At 59.2% G+C, this 23,707-nt stretch overlaps 1 protein-coding gene across 4 annotated transcripts in view; it reads left to right on the plus strand.

Annotated features, from left to right (window-relative positions):
* Ntng2 (netrin G2) overlaps window positions 1-23,707 on the plus strand; it is a 46,994-nt gene that overhangs the window by 16,764 nt on the left and 6,523 nt on the right. For all 4 annotated transcript variants that reach the window (XM_033759080.1, XM_033759081.1, XM_033759082.1 and 1 more), the window contains exons 4-5: window positions 5,267-5,910; window positions 22,578-22,750. In XM_033759080.1, coding sequence (XP_033614971.1) covers window positions 5,267-5,910; window positions 22,578-22,750 — 817 coding nt within the window. The remainder of the gene's footprint in view (window positions 1-5,266; window positions 5,911-22,577; window positions 22,751-23,707) is intronic.

The following is a 23,707-nucleotide window of genomic DNA, read 5'->3' on the forward strand; positions in this document are numbered from 1 at the left end:
CCGGGAGACCCCGAAGGCGGAGCTGCTAGGCCCTGGCCGCGGGGCGTCCTGTCCTCACTGCCCAGGCTGGGGCCTCTCTCCGTGTGGAAATGTCCCTTCAATGCCACCCCGGCCATGGCCCTGGGGACTGCGGCACCAACGGAAGTCCTCAGTGTCCTCTTCTTCCCCGTGGGGCTGTGGAACAGAATGGAGGTGGCACGAGGGCCACCGCTGACCAAGATGAAGGACGCTGAGTCGGGACGGGCTCCGGAGGCTCCGGGGGGACCTCGCCGCGGCGGGGCAGAGCGGGCAAGTTGAGCTTCCCTGGCCCCGGAACTGACCAGGGCTGTGAGGGAAACGGTTTGGGGGAGCAAGGAAGCTCCGGGGCAGCAGGCACAGTGCAGGTCACGACCGACTCCAGGGGAGCCCGAGGGAAGGGGAGAGGGCAGAGCAGAGAGAGCGAGCGGACAGGGATCAATGAAACCACAGAAGCAGAGAGAGAGGCCGGTGGGGCCGCACCGAACAGAAGCTGTTTCCGCTGTGTTAATAATTTATCCCTGCTGCAACTTTTCTTACCAATAAATAGGAAATAATTTGTTAGGGAGAATTCCCCGGGTCCCAGGGCTCTCTCCCTCCAGGCAGAGGAGGGTGTGTTTCCTCCTTTCTCCCAGCAGCCTGGAGGGTGCAGTTACACCAGAACTGAAGACCTTAGGATGTCTGGTCAGAGCCGCTTGGAGCCGCTTGGCCCACTCCTGCTCGGTCATTTCAAGAGGGAAACTGAGGCAAAGGCAGGCGCTCGAGTCCTAATCCCATGGCTTTGTGGGCCGGGTGCTCGTAGTTCCCTTCTGTGCTGTCCCGGAGGCCTCTCCAGGTGGGAGAGGGTGTCGCTCTGTGCCCGTCCACTTCCTCCCCACTGTGGCTGCGCCCTGAGTCCCAAACTTTGTGAGAACCAGAGCTGTTGCTGCCCCCCTGCTTCTCCCGGCTCTCCAGCACGAGCCCTTTCCCACCGGGACCGCAGCTGCCTCCAGCTTCCTGGGGAGGTTGACAGCCAGCGTGGTGGACATGTTCAAATACTCTCTCCGCTGCTCAGCTGTTCCGGGCATGCCCACACGTCTGGGTGGCAGGGCGACATCTGCCTCCCCTGTGTCTGGGGAGAGTGGCAGGGGCCAGGGTGGCTGCATCCTCACCCAGGGTGAACGGTTCCGTCTCCCCCACTTGTGTTGAAGCTGGGACTGCTTCCTGTCACACTGCAAGCAGTGTGACCTTGGGAGGTTGGTCAGCCTCTCCTCATTGGCAAAATGTAAACAAAAGGCTTCCTTTTGTTTGCAGGACTGGAGACTGAACCCAAGGCCTTTGCACTGAGCTATATTGCCGACTCTTTTTTTCATTTTTAATTTTGAGACAGCATCTCATTCAGTTGCTAAAGTGTCCAGACCAGGTTCAAACTTGGCAATCCTCCTGCCTCAGCCTCCCAGAGTGCTGGAATGAGAGGTGTGCACCACTAAGATTCCAAACCCCAGGATGCTATGAGCATCTGGCTCTGACTGCTGAAGCCACAGGGCCTGGCGGTGGCTGGAATGTCCTCCCAGCACCCTGAGCAGTCCGTACACAGGTGCTGGCCATGCAGGACCTAGGGCCAGGGTTGCTGACCTCCAGGGACCCTCATCCATCCCACAAAGATGTCCCATGTCCCCGAGGAGTGCAGGGGCTGGGCTGCAGTCGGGGCAGAAGTGCTACTGCAGGGAGTTTACCCTCTGATTGAGAAGCCAAGACCAAATATCTTTTCCTTGCCTGTCCCTTGTTCACGGCTGAAGCTGGATGAGAGATTGGCAAGTCGAAAGCACACAGGTGACTTGAGCAGCAGTTTCGCTGACGTGAGAGACTCTAGAGAATATGGACCCAAGGACAGAGGCTCATCTGTGTGTGTTTCTGCTAGGTTTGGTGGGCACGTGTGTAGTCTTGCAGATGTACTAATGGATTAAATAAGTCTGAAGCAGGGCTTGGTGCATGCCTGTAATCCCAGCACTCTGGGAGGCTGAGGCAGGAGAATTGCAAGTTTAAGCCCAGGCTGGGCAGCTCACTGAGTTAGTGAGATTCTGCCTTAAAAGAAAATGTTGGGGGGAGACAGGGATTTAGCTCAGTTGTGCTGCCTCACAAGGGCGAGGTCTTGAGTTTGATACCCAGCACCAAAAAAAATGTTGGGGAGCAGGACAGGCAGGTAGCTCAGTGTGAAGTACCGGAAAGCAGGGAGGAGAGGAGGGACCGGCTGAGCAGACGGTAATACAGAGGTCACTTAGCAAGGCCTGGTGTCCAGATTTCTGTCCCACATGTCGGAGATGAGCAAGTTCTTTTCCTCCAGCTGAGCGAGGCCTAGTGGAGTGAGAGCCTACGTCCTGCCCTGGGGAGACAGGCAGGGAAGGTCAGGGAAGGTCGGAGCAGGTCCGGGAAAGTCACGGAAGGTGAGAGAGGGACCTTCCTGCTCCTGTGGATTTCTCAATTTCCTGCAGCTTAAAATATTGGGGCAGCGTATCCTGAACCCCATCAGGCTTGCAGAGGTTGAAAGGCTTGCCCACACTGGGAGCTGCTGAGGCGGGTCCTATCCCTGGTGTCAGGCAAAGAAGCCCAGGGGCCCTGCCACACTCTCTCAGTCACCACAGCCACCCAGATCACAGGGAGTGACCGAGAGAGAGGCCGAGTCTGGGTCCGAGACCTGTCCTGTGAGAAGTCTCCGGGTCAGGGAGCAGCGGCTCCCACAGCTGGCCTTGCTGGGGTACAGTGACCCCCAGCCCCACAGCCGCTGCTGGGTCTAAGGTGTTTATACAGGGCCTCTGGTTCCCTCAGCTCAGAACGTAACGGGGGACAATGGTGAGGTCACAGTGGTTTCCAAGGTGTGGAGTACAGCGGTCTCCCCTAGGACTTCACTTGCCTGTGTCCCATAGGGCACTGTCCATGCCCCCTTCTCTGATGCCCTTGGTCCAGGCACCTTTCAGGGGAGTTGCCTCTGAGTGTCCCCAGAGCCAGATGGGCTCAGTCCTGAGACCCCCAGGCTGGATCCCATGGCGTCTGGGGTAGTGACAAGGGACGTTGTATGCCCAGCTCCCCATCTGCAAGGGGCACAGAACAAAGACACCTACTGCCTGGATTGGTGGCCAGGATTGGACACTGGTGCCCAGCCCAGCCCTGGCACGAGGATGGCACTCAGTGAACGGTACCCTGAGTGTGCTCTTCCCAGCCAGACCTGTATCGCCCTCCCTTCTGAGCTCAAAGGTGTGAAGCTGCTGCTTTAAAAAAACAAAAATTGCTACAAACTGGTGCACGCTTGTCATCCCAGCACTCGGGGAGGCTGAAGCAGGAGGATTGCGAGTTCAAGTCCAGTGTGGGCAGTGTAAGAAGCCGCCAGACCCTGTCTCAAAATAGAAAATTAAAAAGGGCTAAGGATGTAGCTAGATGTAAAAGCCCTGGGTTTAGTCCCTAGTCACACACACACACACACACACACACACACACACACACACACACAGGCACACAGAGTCCCTATCGCTGGGGAGGGACATTTTCTAGGCATTCCGAACCTTCTGTCTCACAGGACATTGGGTGAGAAAACAGAGGCTCAGAAAAGCCTCCCCACCCCAAGAGAGCTGAGATGGATCTCAGGGCATTCAGACTCTAACTCACACAGGGTCCCAGCCAGGGACATGTGTGTGGGAAGTGGACTTCTGCATTTTTCTGGAGAAATTTCTAAGGCTTTTAGTCAATATTTTCATGCTATTCATGCAATGGGAACAAAGCGATTGTTGCTCCTGAAGGTGTCATGGGTAGGCTGTGGCACCGAGCCAGAAGCACCCGTGTGCGCCCAATGACACACGTGTGTCGACCCTCCTTTGTGCCTGCAGCTCCTGTGGCCTGGAGCTGGGTGAGCGGACAGCCACAGCCTCCCACTGTCCCCAGCGAAGGTGGGGAACAGCAGAGGGTGGCACACCGTGCTCCTGAATGGCCCGTGGCTGCCGAGACCCCAGTGGGAGGAAGGCGGGCGCGGGCAGTGAATACCCAGGCTCACTCTTTAGTCTGTGACCACCTGTTTCCCAGGGCCTGGGCGGGCAGCGGGCCCTGCGGGTTAGGGTGGAACACTCTGCACAGCGCTGCCTGGTGTCCCCGGGACGGACGGGCTCGGAGGGGCCCTGTATCCCCACACTCCAGGGACCACCAGGAGGCTGGGATGGAAAGGGACAGGGAAGGGGTGAGACACAGCGACTGCACTCAGAACACACCTCCACCCCATGCACACCCCCTGCCCCTCCCGCCTGCCTCTCTTGGTCCCTTTCCCATTTGCGAAAGATCAATCTCACTGTTTCCTAGTACCTGTTTTTTATTTTGCTCTTTGAGAGAGAAACTGCTCGATATTTAAACTTGTGCATCTGATGTGTTTCCCTTAACATTATGGTCTCAAGGAGTGTCCGTTTTCCTACAGATGACCCAAGTTTATCCTTCTCTCCGTGGTGTATAAGTAACACATTGTTAATAGGCAATCAATAACATGGTGATGGTGGTAACTATAATAACTAGTGGGCAGATACTGAGGAAAGAAGCGGGGGAGACAGAGGTGGAAAAGAGGAGGAGGAGGGAGGAGGAACAGGTTTGTCCTAGAAGCAGTGCCTATTCCCCGGAAGGCCTGGGTCAGCCTCAGTTTCCCCATCCGCTCATGGACGGGTGGGATGGGAAGCTCCTTGCACCCCAAGGTCTTCCAGCCCAGTAGCCAGCAGGGCCAGGCCGGGTGGGGGACAAGGGCACGGTGGGGCAGCGAGGACAGAGCTATTTTGGTCGAGGAGGGCTTTGTGGGCCCGCCGAGGGGCCCGGGCATTGTGGGAGCCTGTCCTGCTCCCCGGAGGATCAAAGCCACGGCCGGAGGCGGGCCACAGTGTGGCCTGCAGGTGCCCGCGGGGTGGCAGCTGGGCCCCCCTCCCCGGAGGGGACGCGCGGCTCATTGGAGGTAAAAGGTTTTTAAGTCAGATCCAAGCCATTTTGTCTCTGAACAAGCCAGACCCCTGAAATATTCATCAAAGGGCTGGGAAGCGCCTGGGCCCGGTGGGCACTACCTCTGTTTGGTTGTGATTTTTATTTCTAATTAATAGGCTTTCTTACCTAGAGGAGTCTCAGCTCTGCAGATAATTGAGGCGCTGATGCAGGCGGCTCCAGCCCCTGGGGCTCCCCGCTGGGACTGCGGTGCGCAGGGCTGCACGGTGCCGGTGCCCACGCAGCCGGCGCCCACCCTTGCCTCCCTCCCCTACAGGAGAACCCCTACCTGTGCAGCAACGAGTGCGACGCCTCGGACCCCGACCTGGCGCACCCGCCGCGGCTCATGTTCGACCGCGAGGACGAGGGCCTGGCCACCTACTGGCAGAGCGTGACCTGGAGCCGCTACCCCAGCCCGCTGGAGGCCAACATCACGCTGTCGTGGAACAAGAGTGTGGAGCTGACCGGAGACGTGGTGATGACCTTCGAGTACGGCCGGCCCACGGCCATGGTGCTGGAGAAGTCGCTGGACCACGGGCGCACGTGGCAGCCCTACCAGTTCTACGCCGAGGACTGCACCGAGGCCTTCGGCATGGCCGCGCGCCGCGCCCGCGACATGTCGCCGTCCAGCGCCCACCGCGTGCTGTGCACCGAGGACTACTCGCGCTGGGCCGGCTCCAAGAAGGAGAAGCTCGTGCGCTTTGAGGTGCGGGACCGCTTCGCCATCTTCGCCGGGCCGGACCTGCGCAACATGGACAGCCTGTACGCGCGGCTGGAGAGCGCCAAGGGCCTCAGGGACTTCTTCACGCTCACCGACCTGCGCCTGCGGCTGCTGCGGCCCGCGCTGGGCGGCACCTACGTGCAGCGCGAGAACCTGTACAAGTACTTCTACGCCATCTCCAACATCGAGGTGGTGGGCAGGTAAGGTCGTGGGCCGGCGGGGCCTGGGCCGTCGCCGTCTCCCCGGGGTGCTGCTTGAGCCGGGTGTGTCGGCAGCGTCGCCTTGCTACTGGGCGTTTCCTGGTCCTGGGGCTGCCGCGTTGGGCGACATCGGAGAGACACTGACGATGGAGCTCGTGTGGGTGATGAACGTCCTCTCCTCACAGGACCAGGGGCAGGGCAGGGCCGGGGCCGTGCGTCCGGGGACCCCGAGGATCGCCTTGGGCTCAGGATTCTGCAGGACAGAGCCGGCCAAGCCGAGCGCTCACGGTGCCGCTTTCATGCAACGAAAGGCTGCAGCGTAAGACAGAAATAGGATGGTGCCCAGGGTGGGGACCAGGAGCTGCCGGAAGTGGGTTCTCGGGGAGGCCCTGCCTTCTCCCTGCGTGAGCTGTGGGTGACTCCCTGGTCCTGCACCGTCCAGGATCGTGTGTCCACGCGGTGGGCGCCACGCTGGTGTCCGGGGCGGGGGCCGCGTCCCCCGCCCGTCTGTCCAGTGAGGGTGCTCACGTGTGGCCGGGGTCTGAGGAGCTGGCTATCGAGGTGCTCAGAACGGTGTGCGGTGTGAAAAGTGCTGACTAAAATCCGCACGGGGCAAAACCACGGCCGAGAGGGCTGGTGCAGGCTGAGGGAGGGGCAGAGCGCTGGGAGTCGCAGTGTAATTGGGGCGGGAGCGTGGCTGCAGCAGGAGCCTGGCCCTGGGCATGTCTCCGCAGCGGGCTTGAGCTCTGCCCAAGTGTGTGAGTCCTGACAAGTGGAAAGACCAGCTTGCAGCTTTGTAAGCTGCACGACATGCCTGTGTGTATCACTTCCTTTCCACGTCGTGCACAGGCTTTGGGAGGAAGCATGCACAGCTCAGCTCGGCAGAAGCACTGGGCGGGGTGGGGGCGCTGGGAGCCGCCTGCTTACTCGAGGTTGGCTGGCAGCTGGCAGCCCCAGGGGGTGGGCAGGCCAGGGGGGGCTCTGGCTTTCCCTGTGTGTTGTGTCTCGCTCCACTCCGACAGCGGGTGTGGATTCCGGGGCACAGAGGCCAGGCGAGGATCAGGAAGGGGTGTCGGGTTCCAGGCTGGCAAGTGGAGCAGTGTGGGTGCACACCGCCGTGATCTCGAACCCTCTGAGGGGCACAGCACCCGGAAGTCAGGGGTGCTGTGGGTCACCTGGTATCTGAGGGGCCCCCAGATCTTCCCAGGGGTGCAGCCTGTGTTCTGACCACCCCAGGCTGCCACGGGAGGGGAGCTTGTCTCCTTCCTGCTGCTTGTTCAGCAGCGGCTTACGAAGGGCTCTGATGTCTGGGCGGGGTGCGGGGTCCAGGCTGGGATGGTGACAGTTTAAGGCCCAGCAGGACGACAGTCGCCTCTGGTCATGGGGTTCGGGCCTCCTCCCTCCCGCCCCTCTCCGGGCCTTGGTTTTCTGTCTGTGACAGCAGGACTGGGCTGCCCAGAGCCCACATCTCCCTGCACGGTGGCATGTGCTCCCCACCGGGAAGCTGGCACAGCCTGCCAACCTGCCTCTGTGGCACAGGGGTTGGTATGGGGGGACTCAGTTCAGAGTAAGGGCTCCTCGGCAGCTGGTTGGCAGCTGGGCTGTACATTAATTAGGCCTGGTTCGGAGGTTCGGCAAAGGGCTGTCCGCTGCTCCCACTTGCTCCTCCTCAGTTCCTTGGGCATCCAGCGTGACCGGACCCAGGAGGCCCAGAGGGGCAGCGCCCAGTGGCAGGGGGCGGGGCCCCTCAGGTGATGCCACTCTCAGAGTGCCGTCCGAAGGGAAAGCGCACGGACGGACGAAATGGCAGCCGGGAACCAAAGCCACAGGTGTCCACCTCCTACTGCCCTCACCTGCTGAGTGGCTTCTGTGCCGGGCAGTCTGCTGGTACCCCAGAAACCCCGAGCCTCTGAGTCAGTGGCAGCTCCCTGCTCTGCCACAGGGAGCACTGTTCAGCTGGAAGGGGGACCCAGCAGGCAGGGGGAGGCCAGAAAGGGATGGCGACTCACACAGAGCAGGGGACAAGGTGAGGGGACAGAGCTGCAGGACGAGGAGGTCAGCGCCGGTGGCACCAGGGAGCCCAGCCGCAGCACTTCCAGCCACCCTTCCTGTCCCCAGCCCATTGCCAGAAGTCAAGGGCTCAGGGATGTTTCTCCTGCTACACGGGTGAGCTCAGGTGCGGAGCTGGCTTCTAACTGAGCTCAGAGGCTCTAGGGTGAAGTCAGGGATTGAGGAGTGAGGAGACACAGCCTTATCAGCCCCTGCCCAAGCAGCCCACAGGGACCTTGCCAGCCGGGAATGGAAAATAGGGAGTGAGTTCCCTGTCCCTGGAAGCATTCAAGCTGGGCAGGGTGGCACTTGCGGGGGCTGATGTGGAGTAGCCCGTGCACCAGGTGACAGTAACGATGGGACGTGTGGGTGACCAGAGGGAACTCCAGGTGCTCAGCCTCATGTGCCCTGGGCTGGGCATCCCAGCCCCGCCCTCCCCCACCAGGAGAGGAAAGAGACCTGCTGGCCTAACTTCCGGCTCCTCGGACCCTGTGGGGTTGGCTGCTGTCTTTGGGCCCTGGCTTCCTCCTCGTGGATGCTGGTCCCTATTGATTGCTGGTGACTGAGGAGGGGCCGAGCAGACCCAGAATAGAAACAGCAGAGGCCAGAGAAGCTTGGCAGGGGTTGGGCGGGACACGGGCACCTGTCTCGGTCCCTGACTGCGCTCCCCACCCTGCCCCTTCCCTGGGTGCCCCCCTGCAGTGGGGGCCCTGTGACTCCCGGGGGGTGGGGTTCCCACTGCACAAGAGCCAGGGCTCCCAAGTGTACCTCACCGTGGTGGGGTGGTAATGTTTATATTTTGTGGATTTCGCCATTGTTAAAGTGGGTGGTATATGGATGGCTCCGTGCAGACTCTCAGGTGAAAATCGTGGTCCAGCACGACCCTGGGTGAGTGTCCTAGTCCGGCCGAGATCCTTCCCACCTCCCTACCAGGAGCCAGGCCCCTCCCTGTGGAGACCCGGCCTGCAGAGCCCTGGGTTGCGATCAGCAGATCAGCACCGCTGTCCTGTGGTGCTGAAGGAGCACCAGGTCACGGGAGCCTGGCCCGTGGCTCAGGAGGAGCAGGGGCTGCAGGCTCCCGGAAGTGGTGTCAGGTTTGTGTGTGTGGTCCAGGGGGAGGAGCGGGAGACTCTGCTTTGTTCTCCAGGGGCCCTGTGGTCCTCAAACCCCTGGGAGGCCCTGGAAAGGCAACTTCAAGCCTCCTGAACTACTGCTTCCATCAAAGAGTGATGTGGGCCAGGCATGGTGGCGCACACCTGTAACCCAGCGTATGGGAGGCTGAGGCAGGAGGGTTGCTGCTTGAGGCCTGCCTGGGCTACGCAGTGAGAACCTGTCTGCAAAACAAGAAAAACAAAGAGCGGAGCGTACCTAAGGTCCATCTGCTGAGAGCGCTAGTGGCGGAAGCGGACAGGAAGGGTGTTGGGATTGGCCAAGGCCTGGGAAGTGTGAGGAACGTTGTCGTTGGTGCCCTTGTCTCAGTGCGGGGCCCACCCTCAGCCTTGTCTTCTGCCTGACCTCTCTCTGCGTGGGAACTCAGCGCACCCCTTCTTCGGTGGGTGACACTCGGGTTGGGTTTAGGGTGCCCTGGCATGACCTTGAACTCAATCCCATCTGCCATGACCGCTCCCAACACACAGCCACAATAGCTGTAGGACTTCAGCATCCAGCCGTAACTTCCACGTCCTAATGGGGCCCACAGAGTGTGCTGGACCCCGTGGCCTCAGGGCTGACACTCTCAGGGAAAGTGTTAGGGTGAACAAACCAGATAACCACAAATGGCCGGGACGAAGCCGGGGGATGTGTCACGGGGTGGAACTGGCCTGAGACGGGGCGGGGAGGCATGGGTGAGAGAGCAGACAGAGCCCGAGGACTCCGTGTGGCCCGGCCCTGTGGCTGAGGATGCTGTAGGGCCAGGCCGTGTCCGCCCTGCCCCCGCCGCGGGCCTGGGCTTTATCCCGTCGTGGCCGATGCCACCTGGCTGCTGAGGGCTGAGCTGGAGCCCTGGGTCTCTGGCCGCAGAGTCTGGGCCTTGTTGGCGGCAGCCTGGGCAGAGCAGCTGGTGGCGTGGTGACAGGGGCCCCGTTTTGAGCCTCCCCCGTGGCACTTGCTTCCTGGGGCCCATTTCCACTGTGCGGGGGACACACCCCGCTCTGGGACCCTCTCTACCCCGCACCCTCGACTGAGCCTCAGATGGACCCTGCCAGACAGGCTGGGGCCTCAGGACACCATGCGGAAGAGGACCGGCCCCTCTGGCCTCCTGCCACCTCTCCCGCCCACCCAGCTCTTCCCACGCAGCCCCAGCGCCCCCTGTGAGGCTTCCGAGGCCCTCGAGTTGGGGCTCCGCCTGGAGCCGGGCCCACGCTCTTGTCCTCCCTGCCCCTCTGCAGCCAGGCTGAGTCCTGGGGTTCGGCCACCCTGAACCTGTGTCCCCTACCGCCTCTGGGCCATCCAGTGAAGGCCAGGGATCCGTTCGGACGTCCTTCCCATCACTGTGTGGCCCCCGAGGTCACAGCAGTCTTGCCCGGTGGGCACGGTTACCGTGCACGGCTGCACCCTGAGAGGGCTGGCTGGCACTGTGGCACCGGCTCCCAACCCAGTAGGTCGGAGGAATTCATTCATTCACGCACCCACCCGCCCATCCATTCACAGCAGACCGCACTCACGTGAATACTCTTACCTGTCACACGCCTACTTCCTTCCTTCCTGTCATCCCCGAGTCCCGGAGCTCGGCCCGGACTTGCCTGCTCTCCTCTCCGTGCCGGGACGCCCCACAGGGCAGACGCAAGCCCCCCAGGTCACCCCCAGGTCATACACTCGAGGCCCCGCTCCCCGGCTTTCTCCCCCTGCTCCCGGAGGCCGTGTCCGGCTCCGTGGTGGGTAATAGGATTTGTCAGCCCACGGGAGAGGTGATGTACGAGAAAGGACTTAATGCGCGTGAGAGCAGCTTGCGCAGAAGCACAAATTTGATTTAGCCAATGAACTCAATTGCCGGCAGGGCTGTGTTCCGGGAGGACAGCGGCCTGCATTTGTCCAAGCCACCCTGCGAAGCTAGCCAGGCGCCTGCATCTTTGTGCCATCTGCCTCTCCAAGGCTCCATCTCCACGGGTGGCCTTGTGACTGGACATCCAGAGTCCTCTGTTCTTTAGGACCTGCCCTCCTACCCTGCTAGGCAGCCGGACATCCTTCCCCTCACCATGGCCCCAGATAAGTCCCATCGGTCTGTCTGTCTCCTGTCAGCCCTGGGTCTGCTGGGCCTCTGTGGCTGTCTCCTGCCCGTCTCTGGCTCTGACCACTGCCAATCTCCATGCCACCTTCCCCACCAAGGCCATGCCTCCCTCCGCCCACCAGAGAAGGGCTAAGGGCCCAGGCCGTGCGCCCATCACAGCCGGCTCAGGCTGGCGCATGGCAGGGCTTGTGTGGAAGGGAACACGCAGGGCAGCTCTTAGCCAAGCCCAGCTGTGCGGCCCATCGGGGCCATGGCCAGCGGCCGGCTGACAGGGGAGCCCGGGAACCCTCCTGTGACACCCCAGCCCTTGAGGGTGCAGACGCCCCTCCAGAGAGCAGCCCTTGGCAGAGGCCCCTTCCCTCACCCCACAGAGCCGACACTGAGTGTCCAGCATGGGCTTGGATTTTTTCTTCCAAATGGACTTTTCCTTCCAATTTGCCCCCTCACAGTGTCCAAAGCACACAAGTCCAGCAACACAGGGCCGGGGCTTTGGAGGAGCGGGGAGAGGATGGAGAGATCAGTCACCAGGACTCCGAGGTCTCCCAGCCCCACCTGCACACCCCAGTTTGGAGAGGCAGCCGAGTGCTCGAAGCCCCGTGGGCATCACCGTAGGGGAGCCCACGCTGGGGCTCTTGCTCCCTGCTCCTGCTGTCTGTCCCTGGCGTGGCCTGCGCTGACCCACATTGGGCGCCCTGCAGTCTGGGAGCCTCTCCAGACACCCCACTCCTCTGGTCGCCAGGGAGGGAAGGGCCGGCTCACGACTCCTGTGGCTCACTGGTGCCAGGTCCAGGTCCAGATGGTGCCCCTGCCGGCAGCTCCCGGGCACTGCCCGCCCTCCCCACAGGGCAGGGCACACTCCGGCCTGGCACGGGCTGGCGTCCCTGCTGTCCTCCGTGTGGCTGTCGCCCCCCGTGGGGACACGCCTTCCCTGGAGGAGAGCCCGGCCCTTCCTGAAGCTGTCGGCATCTCTGGGCTCGTTAGGGAAGAACCGGCTCCAGAGAAGAAACCGCTCAGCTGGGCAGGCAGCTGCAGCGCGGGTCGGCAGCCAGGCAGTGGCGCCAGCTTCCAGCAGGTGAGCGAGAGCCCCGTGCCAGCCAGCGACGGGGCAGGGGTGGGCCGTGGGCCGCTCTCTGCCACCCGGGAAGCGGGGCTGGAGGGGCAGATGAAGGGCAGGATGCCCTGTGCACCCGTGACTTTCGGGATGAGTGTATATGCCAAGCACAGCATTGGGCACCTTAAACTAGCAAAGTTACTCGTTGTTTATCTAGAATTCACATGCAACCTGACATCCTGTGCTCTTTTTTTTTTGGTACTGGGGATCCAACTTGGGACCTTGTGCTTTGGAGGCAGAAGGCGGTACCACTGAGCTAAATCCCCAGCATCTGTGTCCCTATTTTTGAGAGGAGTCTCACCAGGTTCACCCCAGCTGACCTTGACTCCTAAGCTCAGTTGATCCTCCTGAGGAGCTGTGACCATAAGCCTGCGTCACCACGCCTGGCCAGCATCCGGTGTTTGTTTTGTTTCTGAAACAAGGTCTTGCTAGGTGGTCCAGGCTGGCCTTGAATTTGTGGTGATCCTCCTGCCTCAGCCTCCCAGGTTTTGGGAATTAGAGGTATATGCCACCATGCCCAGCCATCCTGCATTTTTATTTGCTAAATCTGACAGGTAGAAAGCTAGGGGTCTCGGTGGGAAAGCAGATTCAGAGGCCAGTGGGTGTGTCCCCTCTGTGGGCACACCAGGGAGCCAAGGACCAGGCCACTCTGGCTTGCTTTGGTACTGGCGGGACAGAGCAGATGACGGCCGCTGTCCCGGGGTCCCGGGAAGCCCCATAGCGCCACCCCACCCTCTTCTGTCACTTGCTGACCAAGGACAACAGCAGTAGCAGAACTCATCTCCGGTGTGTGTGGTGGCCACATGTCATGTGGAGCAGCACTGCGCGGTCACCTGGCCAGGCCTGCACAGCATGGGGTCAGGGTGTGAGCCCAGCTGTTACTGCGGAGGGAGAGGGAGCATCGTTCTGGCCCCAGGGGACCCGGCGCGGTGCAGTTGCTCTGCCCCGATGCTGGCCCCCCACTCCTCCCTTCCTCCACAGACACTGGGCGCCTTCTGTGTCCCGAACAGCGTGTTGGGCACTTAGGAGAATTGAATTAGGCAGTGGAAAAAATCTGAGATCCGATCCAGCCCCTCCTCCCCTTCTTCCTGGGTGGGTACCGGGGATCGAACTTGGGCCCTTGTGCTTGCAAGGCAGGCCCTGGAACCACTGAGCTAAATCCCAGCCCAAGGCATTCTTCTTCCAACTGAAGAGGTCCTGGGCCCGGAGAGACGGCTGCCTCAAGGTTGCTGGGCAAATCAGCAGCAGGGCCTGGCCGCTGACTCAGAGCCCTGCTGCTCACGCATATGTGTGTGCACGCACGTGTGTGTGCACATGCATGAGTCCCTGCTTCCGTCCCAAGGGGAAAAGCTGGGGGTTCTGCTGCAGTGGGGATGGGGAGGGGTCCCCTGCCCCTGCCGTGTCCTGCTGGCCGGCCGCCCTGCCCTCCGCTCGAGACTAAAGGCTGCTCCGACAGGGAGGATGGCGCTTCCTGGGCACCAGATTCCGGGATCCTTGGGAGACAGAAGGGGGTTCGAGCTGAGGCACAGCCAGACCCTGCCACCCAGCTTGGATGGGGCCACAGCTGGCGTCAGGAGGGAGCGTGCCAGGCCGCGGCCGTGCTGAATCTGCTTGGGCACAGGCGGCCTCGGAAACGCATCAGAGCGCATCAGCCCGGGCTGTCCTTGGCCTCGATCTGCGGGGATCTTGTGTTCCCCAGTAAAGCGAGAAGAGCAGGGCCTTGTGGGTTCTGGCAGGGCTGTTAGTGAAGTGCAGTGCCTGTCCCTGTGAGTGCCCGGTACAGTATTTACAGTGTGTGCTTATTTATTTTATTTACTTCCCCTCCCAAGGGTCTGACGGAACTGGAAGAGGAATCACAGGGCAACAGCCTGGGGGACAGGGACAGCCTGGCTCTGGGTTGTGGCGGCCCCGGCGTGAGAGTCCTAGCCATGGGGACTGCAGGCCGAAGCCCTTCCTGCCCCTGGGGTCACCTGCTGTGTGGCCTCTGCAAGTTGCTTGACCCCTCCATGCCCGTTTCCTTGTCTGCTCTTGTGAAGTGTTGACCGGTTTGTCCACGGGGTGCTCTGGCCCTGCTGCGGGGCGGGTGACACAGCAGGTGTGGTCCCTCTGTCCACCCCTCTGCTCTGGGACAGGTGCAGAGCCACTCACAGCTGTGCAGGCCCCGCCTCCTGCACCAGGGCAGCCCGACCACGGCACGGCTCTGCACCCAGTTGCCCAGACGCAAGGCTGACTGACCTTACCCACGGGAAGCCCACTTCGCCGTCCCAGGCCTCAGTTTCCCCTTCTGCACGATGGACACAGGAAGAGGCGCCGTCCAGAGGATTGCTGCGCGGGGCTGGGGTCTGATTCACGCAGCCTGGGCACCCGGGGTCCACTCTCCGTCCTCCAGAAGCGCGCAGCTTGATGGGAACCGCAAATATGGCTAACATTGAAATTGTTCGAAAAAAATCATTCAGTAAAAGAAGCAGGGCACAACCCTCACACACCCCAGTCCTCCCCTCTGGGAACACACCGCTCCCGCCGTCCCTGCCACTTCCTGCAGCAGCTCTGGAGTCCACTTTCCCGAGGGTCTCTCAGTCGCACTGTGGAGGTTATGTCAGGGATATGCACAGACTCAAAACCGTTCCCCTCCGTGGTCGTCTTGACTTTGGGGAGGAACCAGGCGTCGCACAGTGCCAGGTCGGATGAAAGAAGTGGACGAGGACGCAGCGTCCTGTTTGCAGGGCCCCTGCCTTTCCACCAGATGGCGCTCGGCGGCAGCGTCCCACATCCTGCAGAGAAACTCACGGAAGAGCCCTGCAGAGCGGCTCCAGGGGGCAAGAGGCGGGATGAGTGTGTTTGAAGGGGGAGGGGGAGGAATTCAAGCGCGATTCGTGGCAGTGTGTCTTGTTCTGTGATAAACATTTTATAATATAAACACACCGCATTGTGTCTGTCGTGTCTATTCAGTGTGCAGCTCCATCCATATTAAAATTTGGTCCTCCCGGAACAGGGAACCCCTCCTTCCCTAGTCCTCACCCTTAACACCCTCCTCCCCAGCCCAGCCAGGAAACCACTAATCTTACTTTCTGCCTCTAAAGATTTGCCTGTGCCGGGACATTTCATACACATGGAGTCAGCTGCTGTTTGTCTTTTCGAATCTGGCTTATTTCGCTTAGCGTGTGTTCAGATTTCATCCGTGCTGCAGCAGAATCCGTATTTCTTTCCTTTTTATGGCTGAATAATATTCCGCCGTCTGTCTGCACCACAGCTTGTGTATCTGTTGATGGATGCTGGGCTTCCTTCTACCCGTAGGGTATTGTGAAGAACGCTGCTATGGGCATTTGTGTGTAGGGTTTTGTGTGGACTGACGTGTTCATTGCTGTTGGTGTGTCCTGGGCTACAGTTGCTGACCTGTGTAAGAGCCCCTGAGTTTCCCCTTTTGTGGAGCTGCCAGACCTCTTCCCAAAGTAGCCGCAGCTTCTTGTACCCCAACAGCAATTGGGAGGCTCTGGTTCTCCACATCCTCGCCAACACTTAGTGCTATCAGTCTTTTGACTCCAGCCATTCCCGTGGGTGCAAAGCAGCATCTCATGGTGGTCTTTGACGTACATTTACTTACCTGGTGGCCAGTAACGTGGCACCTCTCTTTGTGTACTTGGATATTCAGTATCTTCTCTTGAGAAACATCTATGTAGATCCTTTCATCATTTTTAAAACTGAAGGATTCATCTTTCTATTACTGAACTATAAGAATTCATTACATATTCTAGATATACATTCTTTACCAGATACAGTATTTGCAATTTTTTGTTGTTTTTTGAGGCAGAGTCTGGCTATGTCATTCTTACTGGCCTTAAACTCGCTGTGCAGCCCAGACTGGCCTCCACTCCCAGCGATTCTCCTGCCTCAGCCTCCCAAGTGCTGGGATGACTGGCGTGCGCCACCACACCAGATAAGATTTGCAGTTTTTTTCCTCCCCTCTGGGAATTGCTTTCTCACTTTCTTGATGGTGCCCTTTTGAGGCACAGAAATACAGAATTGAGCTTTGCTGAATTCAGTTTATCCTGTTTTCTCCCACTGCCTTTGCTTTTGAGGTCATATCTGAGAAACCATTGCTTCGCCCACAGTCATGAAAACTTACCCTGCATTTCCTTCTGAAAGCTTTCTCTTGCAGGTCTTTGAGCCATTTTGAGTTATTCCTTATAGAATGCAAGGAAAGACTCCTAACTTCATCGTGCATTTATTTACCCCCCTATATGAATTTATTTACCAACAATTTTTTTTAATTACTGTACTTCTGAAATTTGGCCTCTTCTAGGCAAACTGCAAGTTTGGCAAGCATGAATACAAAAACGCACAACCACAAAAGCACACAATTGCCGTTTCCTTCTGGTGCACCCCGCTCCCCTAGTCCTCTCCACTTGCTGCAGGACACCAGTTTCCATGAGCTTCTCGGTGAGGGACAGCACTGCAAGGGCCGATGGGAGACAGGGCGGCCAAAGGCTGCCGGAAGAAGGGACATTTGGCCTGGAAGCTAATGCTGTTTTAAGTGTTAGTGTCAGGAGGACCGGAGCCCAGCTTCACTCTCCAGGTGGGGGAACAGAGTGTGCAAAGGCCCAGAGGCTGGCAAGACCAGAACTCTGCCGGACTGAGGAATGGCAGGGCACAGGGGGACCCCAGGATTGAGCCAGTGCCAGGCGCATGCACACACACACACACACACACACACACACACACACACACGCACACATGCACACACAGCATCACCCAGAGCTCCCTGTGAGAGTCAGGAGTACCGAGAGGCCGGTGCTATCGTCTGGGATGCGGTGCCAGCCCATGGGCAGCCCCAGCAGGCAGGGGGAGAGGGGCCACCATGATCTGTCTGGGTCAGGAGTGAGGCAGGCGGGCGGGTGAGGACGGACATGGTACTGGGTCGGGAGTGGCCATTTCCCACCCTGGGCCACCCAGGCCCTCTGGCTCCCAGGTTGGCACCTGTGCGGCTCAGACTCTGCTGGTCTCTTACACATTCCTAATCAGCCAAGGTCAGTGTCACCCCCCGAAGTTGATGGCAGTCTCTTCTTTATGTAGCTGATGTCTAAAAATACCCCTTCCTCGGGCCAGCGGCGTGGAGCGTGTTCCTGGTTTCTCATGACTGGGATGCTCCTCCCTCCGGGCGGGCTCAGCGGGGTGTTAAATAGGAACCAGAAGACAAAAAAAAAAAAATCGAAACCTTCCAAGGTCAGACGCAACTCGCATACAGACTTTTCTCAGACAAAGTCAGAGGGCTTCCCTCCTGTGGACACCCTCGCGGGTGGGCAGTTAGACAGCACCAGGTCCCGGCTGGACGGGGAAAAAGATTTCATGATCTCGAGCATCCCTTATCTGAAACGCTTGGCTTCAGAAGTGTTTGGGAAATTTTATTTTTTCAGATTTTTGAGTATTTGCAAATATGAGGTATAAAGAAAACTAAGGTGAATGTTTAAGATTTTTAAAAGTTTGTTGCAGTAAAAGACACATCGTCAGGACCAGTGTTTTCCCCTCAATGTACCCCCACCCCGATGTTTTGAGCACACTGCTCCCACCGTCCCGGCCGCTTCCTGCAGCAGGTCTGGAGTCCTCTCTCCTGAAAGTCTTCAGCTGCGCCAGCCTGGCTGCCTCCGTGTCCTCAGTTGATGCAGAGCTTGGCCCTGTCGTGGTCATTCTGACTTTGGGGAGGAGCCACAAGTCACTCAGTGCCGGATGGGGCGGATGAAGTGGACAGGGACACAGTGTGATGTTTCTACGGCCCTGCCTTCCCGCCGGGTGGCGTTCAGTGGCGGCATTCCCGGGATTTTTTGTACCACAACTTGTACAGAAACTCAAGAAAGAGGGCTCCCGAGCTGCTCTAGAAAAGCGGCAAGAAGGATGAGATGCGTGTTTGAAATGTGAGCGGACGAGTTTGAGGGGATTCGTGGCAGTGTCTTCCCGTACGTTTCTTTGAATTTAAACATTCACCATCTGTTTCGATCACACCTCTCACCTTGGGGAAAGGAGCCGACTCTAAACATTAAATCCACTTACGTTTCACTGTGCCCGTGCCTGTCCCGTGAGGTGAGACGGGAGGGTCCTGCTCACTGCGGCCTCACTTCTGCCTTCCACATTCCGGATTTGGGAGCATTCAAATCTTTGGCTTTTCGCATTCGGGATTCTCCATCTGAGCAGACCTCAGTGCCGCCAACGCTGCTGGAATCCACATCCGGAGAACTGGCTTCCAGACAGCCTGGAGCCCGGAAGACCCCAACGTCCCTGCGGGAGGACAGGCCTGCGCGTGGGAACAGCACTTACCCCACACCTCGGGCTCCCGTCGTGCTCTTAGAAAAAAGGGTTAAGGACTGGACTCACGTCCAATGACATGATCACCCTCGTGGGATCCTCTAGAGGAGAGTCCCTGGCCTAAAAATCCTTTTGTACGCTTCCAGAAGCCATGCCGGCTCACCACAGAAAAAGCAGGAAGCGCAGCGGGTGACAAAGAGGAGACGGCAATGAGAGTCATGCTTGATCACGGACTTCCTTATCTGGATCATTTCTGTGGCTTGGAATCGTCTCTGACCATGTGACCTTGGCGTCCTCCTCTGGGTGTCCGTGCTCCCGGAGGGGCTGCGTCCCATAACCCTGTGGCTGCCTGAGTATTCAGGAAACAACCTCTTTCTTGCTGTGGCGGGGATGGAACCCAGGGCGTCACCTACGCCGGGCAAGCGCTTTACACCCCTCCCCGAAAGCAGTCACTGCGATGCTGGGGTCGGGGGCCTCACCCGTCCCGTCCCTCTGCTCCCCGGCTCTTGTCCCCGGTCAAGCCAGTCTCCGTGGTGCAGCCACGGTGCAGACGACTCGAGCTGCGTGGGACACGCCCACCCTTCTGCCAGGGCTCTGAGTCCCTGACAGATAAAACCCAGCCTGGGTGCCCTGGTCAGGTGCCTGCCTCACTCCCAGGCTCCTCTCCTGTCGGGGTCTCTCCTCATGCTCTTGCTGTTTCTAGAAGGTTCTCCCTGTGGTCTGGTGACTCTCCAGCCTCCTTCAGGTTTTCGTTTAAGACTGAACTAAATGTTTAGCTAATATTGTAAAGCTAAGCCTTTCTGAAGAGGAGACTGCATTACAATGGAACTCTAAAAGCCAAGTAGCAGGTGGACGATTACTTCTCACAAGGACATGAAAAGACAAACATCCCGAGGCTTGGGGGTCAGGCCTCTGTGGGCCTTAAAAAGACAAGGCCTTGCCCCTGACTTTTGTAGCCCACTCTGACATTATCATGATGACTAGGGAGCTCTCTGGGACGTATGTCGAGCTTAGCTGCCCACACACCTCGACAAACAGACCCCAGCTTGACCAGTCTGCCCGTGAAGAATTGTGAAGAGGCGATGGAGCCGTGAGCACTTGCCTAGCGTGCTTGAGGCTCTGGGTTCCATCCCCAGCACCCCAGAATAAGAAAAGGACAGTAAGATTCCGTCTCGGTCCACTGCTCAGAATTCCCCCGCTTTCCCGAAGCCCAGCCTGTGATGCCCCTACCAGCCTTGCACCCGAAGTTGCTGATTCGCAGCAGACCTTTGTGCTCTGCCCATGGGAGTGGTCGCAGCGCCTTCTCCCTCGGACCAGGCCTGCAGGACAAGGTCCTGCTCACCGGAGCGTGGCTCACAGGAAACCATTCTCTCCCTTCCTTCTGATGGGTTGTTGTCTGGGCACCGTCCTTCCTGGAAATGGACCCTGCACCCCACGGGTGGATCAGGACCCCTTCCCCCGCACAGCGGCCCCCACTGTGGACGTCTCGCCTGCATTCCTGGGGTGCATAGGTTACGGTGAGGAAGCCACACAGATTCAGTTATTTTTCAAAGTCTGCCGTGCGCGCGGAGCTGCCCTGGGCACACAGAATCCAGCTGTCTCCACAGCAGAGTCTCCCGGAATATTTCCCTGCCGTGAGCCTCTGAGTGCCGTCTTTTTGTCCTTCCTCCCTGTCATCCCATCACTGATTTCTGTCACCTGGTGAGGCCCAGTGCCCCATCCCGGCAAGGACCGTCTGCTCACTGCTCCCAGCCCGGCACCTGCCACCTAGTGGGCGCCCTGCATAACCTTCTCTTTGCATATTTTAATGAAAATAAGATTCTAATAAACATAGCAGTCTTCAATTTGCTTCCTCCAGATGTTGACAGTGTACCTCGGAAATCTTCCCATAGCCTAGAGCCCGCTCTGTCTTCAGCTTCGTGTCCTGGAGAATTCCCAACACACACCCTACAGGTGGGCGCGTGGATCGCGGCACCCCCTGCCCCTCCCATCTCGTCCCTGCCTCCACCCCTGTGCCCCTCTTCTGTGCTGGAAGCAAATCTGTCTCCACATCGTTTCGCTTTCAGTACAAGGCAACGGCTTTAAGAAGCAGAACCATCTCCCGTCGTCACACCTCGCAAACGTTAATTTCATCTCGCCAAACACGGTGCTCAGATTTCTGAGTGTGCCCTTCATGTACTTTCCGCTTGCTTGATGGCTCGGGGCCGTCCGTGATCCAGCCGGGTGCACGCGTGCCGTGGGCAGCCCTGCCTTGGGGGGGTCTCTTGATCTGGGTCCCCTCCCTCCAATAGGTTCGTACCTGCTGCGGTTCATCTGTTGAAAACCCGGGAGCCTGTTCCTGCACTCGCTGCAGCTGGGACGGAGCCAGCCGCATCCCCCTGGTGACTCTGGGCATGTTATTCTGTCCTCTTGAGTTTCCTGTCGTGCTGGGCCGTTTTCCTGTTCGTTTGTCGAGGCCGTGGGCTGCAGGGAGCGGAGAACCCTGCAGGAAGCTCACACTCAGGCCATCCCTGTGTGTGATGTTTGGTCCGCTGCGGTCAAGCCTGGGCGCTTCATTCAGAGGGGCTGCAGATGCCACCGTGAAATGTTTCCATAAAAAGAAACTTCCCCTTGTCGACTTTTGGTTACCCTGAGGTACAGCTTATGTAGGACAGGCAGGATCAATGCCGGCCTCTTTCCTCTTATTTACCAGTTTTCAGAGTAATGAGCTGCCTATGAATATTTGAATGAACACATGAATAATGCGTGTGTGTGGATGAACTGGCTGGGCCCGGGAGCTGGGGGTTCTTTCTGTCTCCCTGGAAGGTGTCGTGTGGGCCCCTCGCTGGCAGCACAGGGTGGCCAGGTCCCCCTCTGCACAAGGAGGGCTGCGAGTAGCCCTTGCTGCCTGTCCACCTGCCTGTCGGAGCAGAGGTGAAGCTGGGTGTGCCTGTGATCCCGGCACTCCGGAGGCTGAGGCAGGAGGTTGGCAAGTATTAGCCCAGGGTGGGAAACTTAGCCACTTAGTGAGATCCTGTCTCAAAATACGAAATAAAAAGGGCTGGGGATATAACTCAGGATAAAGGCACTGGGTTCAATCCCCAGTACCAAAAACAGAACCCAAAACAAAACTGAGGCGATTAAAAGCCATGCTGCTAGAAATACAGCATCTTGCTGGTGACATGCGCCTGTGATCCCAGCACTCAGGAGGCTGAGGCAGGAAGATTGCCATGAGTTCCAGACCAACTCAGGCTGTTTACTAAGGCCCTCCCTGTTGAAAAACAGAGGGAAAGGGAGAGGGAGAGGGAGAGGGAGAAATTAAGAAAGAGAGAGCAATCAATCAATCAATCAGTCTGGACCAAGGACCCCCATCACCCCACCCCACCCAACATGCAGGAAACCCTACTTCTTTATGGTTTAAATACGAAGTGTTCCCCAAGGACTCACACGTGTCCCCAGTGCCGCAGAGGTGGCACTTTTGAAAGCTGATGGGACCACATGGGCTCTAACTTCAAAGGGTTAACCCACTGGTGGTCACATCCGGTGACATTACCGGGAGTGCCCAGAACAGTAGGAGGCCCTCCTGGAGAAGTGCGTCACGCGGACGTGACCTTGGGGACTGTATCTGGTCCCAGCCCCTCCCTGACTCAGGCTCGCTCTCTCTCTGTCCTCTGTGCTTCCCGGCTGCCGTGAGGTGAGCTGGCTTCCTCCACCAGGCCCTACCACCACCATGTTCCTGTCCTGGAGACAGCCGACCACGGGCTGAACCATCTGAAACTGTGAGCTGAATAAATCTCTCCTTTAGGCTGATTTTACCAGGCTTTGTCACAGTGAAGGAAAACTGACTAACACATCCCCAAAACGGCCATCCAAGCGGGGAAAGGACCTGCTGCAGGGGCCCAGGGCGGCCTCCACCGTGAATCTGACACGGAGAGGGACCAGGAGCCGCACACGCAGGGCCTGCGCCCAGCAGCACCGTGACCTCTCTGCCTTCTGCGGTCTCCCCAGGTGCAAGTGCAACCTGCACGCCAGCCTGTGCTCGGTGCGCGAAGGCAGCCTGCAGTGCGAGTGCGAGCACAACACCACCGGCCCGGACTGTGGCAAGTGCAAGAGGAACTTCCGCACACGCGCGTGGCGCGCCGGCTCCTACCTGCCGCTGCCCCACGGCTCCCCCAACGCCTGTACGTATGCGTCCCCGCCCTTCACCCCTGGAGCTGTGGGGCACACGCATGTGCACACACAGAAACACACAAGCATGCACACCCCGACAGATGTGCACACACGCATCTCATTAGGAGCCTTGTAACGACCCTCCAGCGTCTACCTCTGACCTCTCCGCTGCCCTTCCTCCGGCCGAGGCCACTGTAGGAAACCCCACACGAGCTTCTCAGTCTCTTTCCTGAGTGAGAGCGCCAGAGCCCCACTGTGGGGATCCACAGCTCTGTCCCAGGGGTGGACTTCATGGGGCGCTGGCCGCACATCGCACGGGGCTGTGTTCCTCCCCCTCCCTGCCCCAGGCCTGGAGTCGGGCGCCTGTTTTTCTGATTGCAGAGGTGTCGGACCCCTGGCCCTGGCTGCCAGCCCAAGGTCACCAGGGGAGCCGTGGCACACACCCTGTGGGGTCCCCCACCCCTCTGCACCCCAGCACAGGCTGTGGTGTGTCCCTGGGCCCCATGAGCTTCCTGACCCCAGGCTCTGATCACCAGTACCTCTCAGGTGCCTCCTACCTGTACCGGGTAAATTGAGGCCCAGCCAACCTCAGGGTCCTCCCAGGTCTGCACTGAGCGGCAGCAGGCACTGGGCTCCAGGCCACTTCCTGGACCTGACGCAGAAGCGGGTGCTGGGCTTCAGCCTCCACTTCTGGATGCCCACTGCCATCCCACCCTCCCGTGAAAGAGTTACACGGCTTCAGGCTGATCAAAGGGCAGTGCTGCGGCAGGGCCGTGACAGGCCCGTCGTGAGTGGGCCGGGGCCGGCGTGGTGACAGGCCTTTGAAGGGGCGACTTGCCAGGCACCTCACAGCACTCGGGGCCTTCAAAGGCGCCAAGACAGCTTGGGGTGCCGGTAGCCACCTCCTGCCTGGTCCCCCTCCAGGTCTGTGTGCTCGTCTGTGTCCCGAACCTTTCTTTCAGCTGCTG

The sequence above is a fragment of the Fukomys damarensis genome, unplaced genomic scaffold (genome assembly GCF_012274545.1).
Source record: "Fukomys damarensis isolate Sample0158 unplaced genomic scaffold, DMR_v1.0_HiC HiC_scaffold_36, whole genome shotgun sequence".
Taxonomy (NCBI): Eukaryota; Metazoa; Chordata; class Mammalia; order Rodentia; family Bathyergidae; genus Fukomys; species Fukomys damarensis.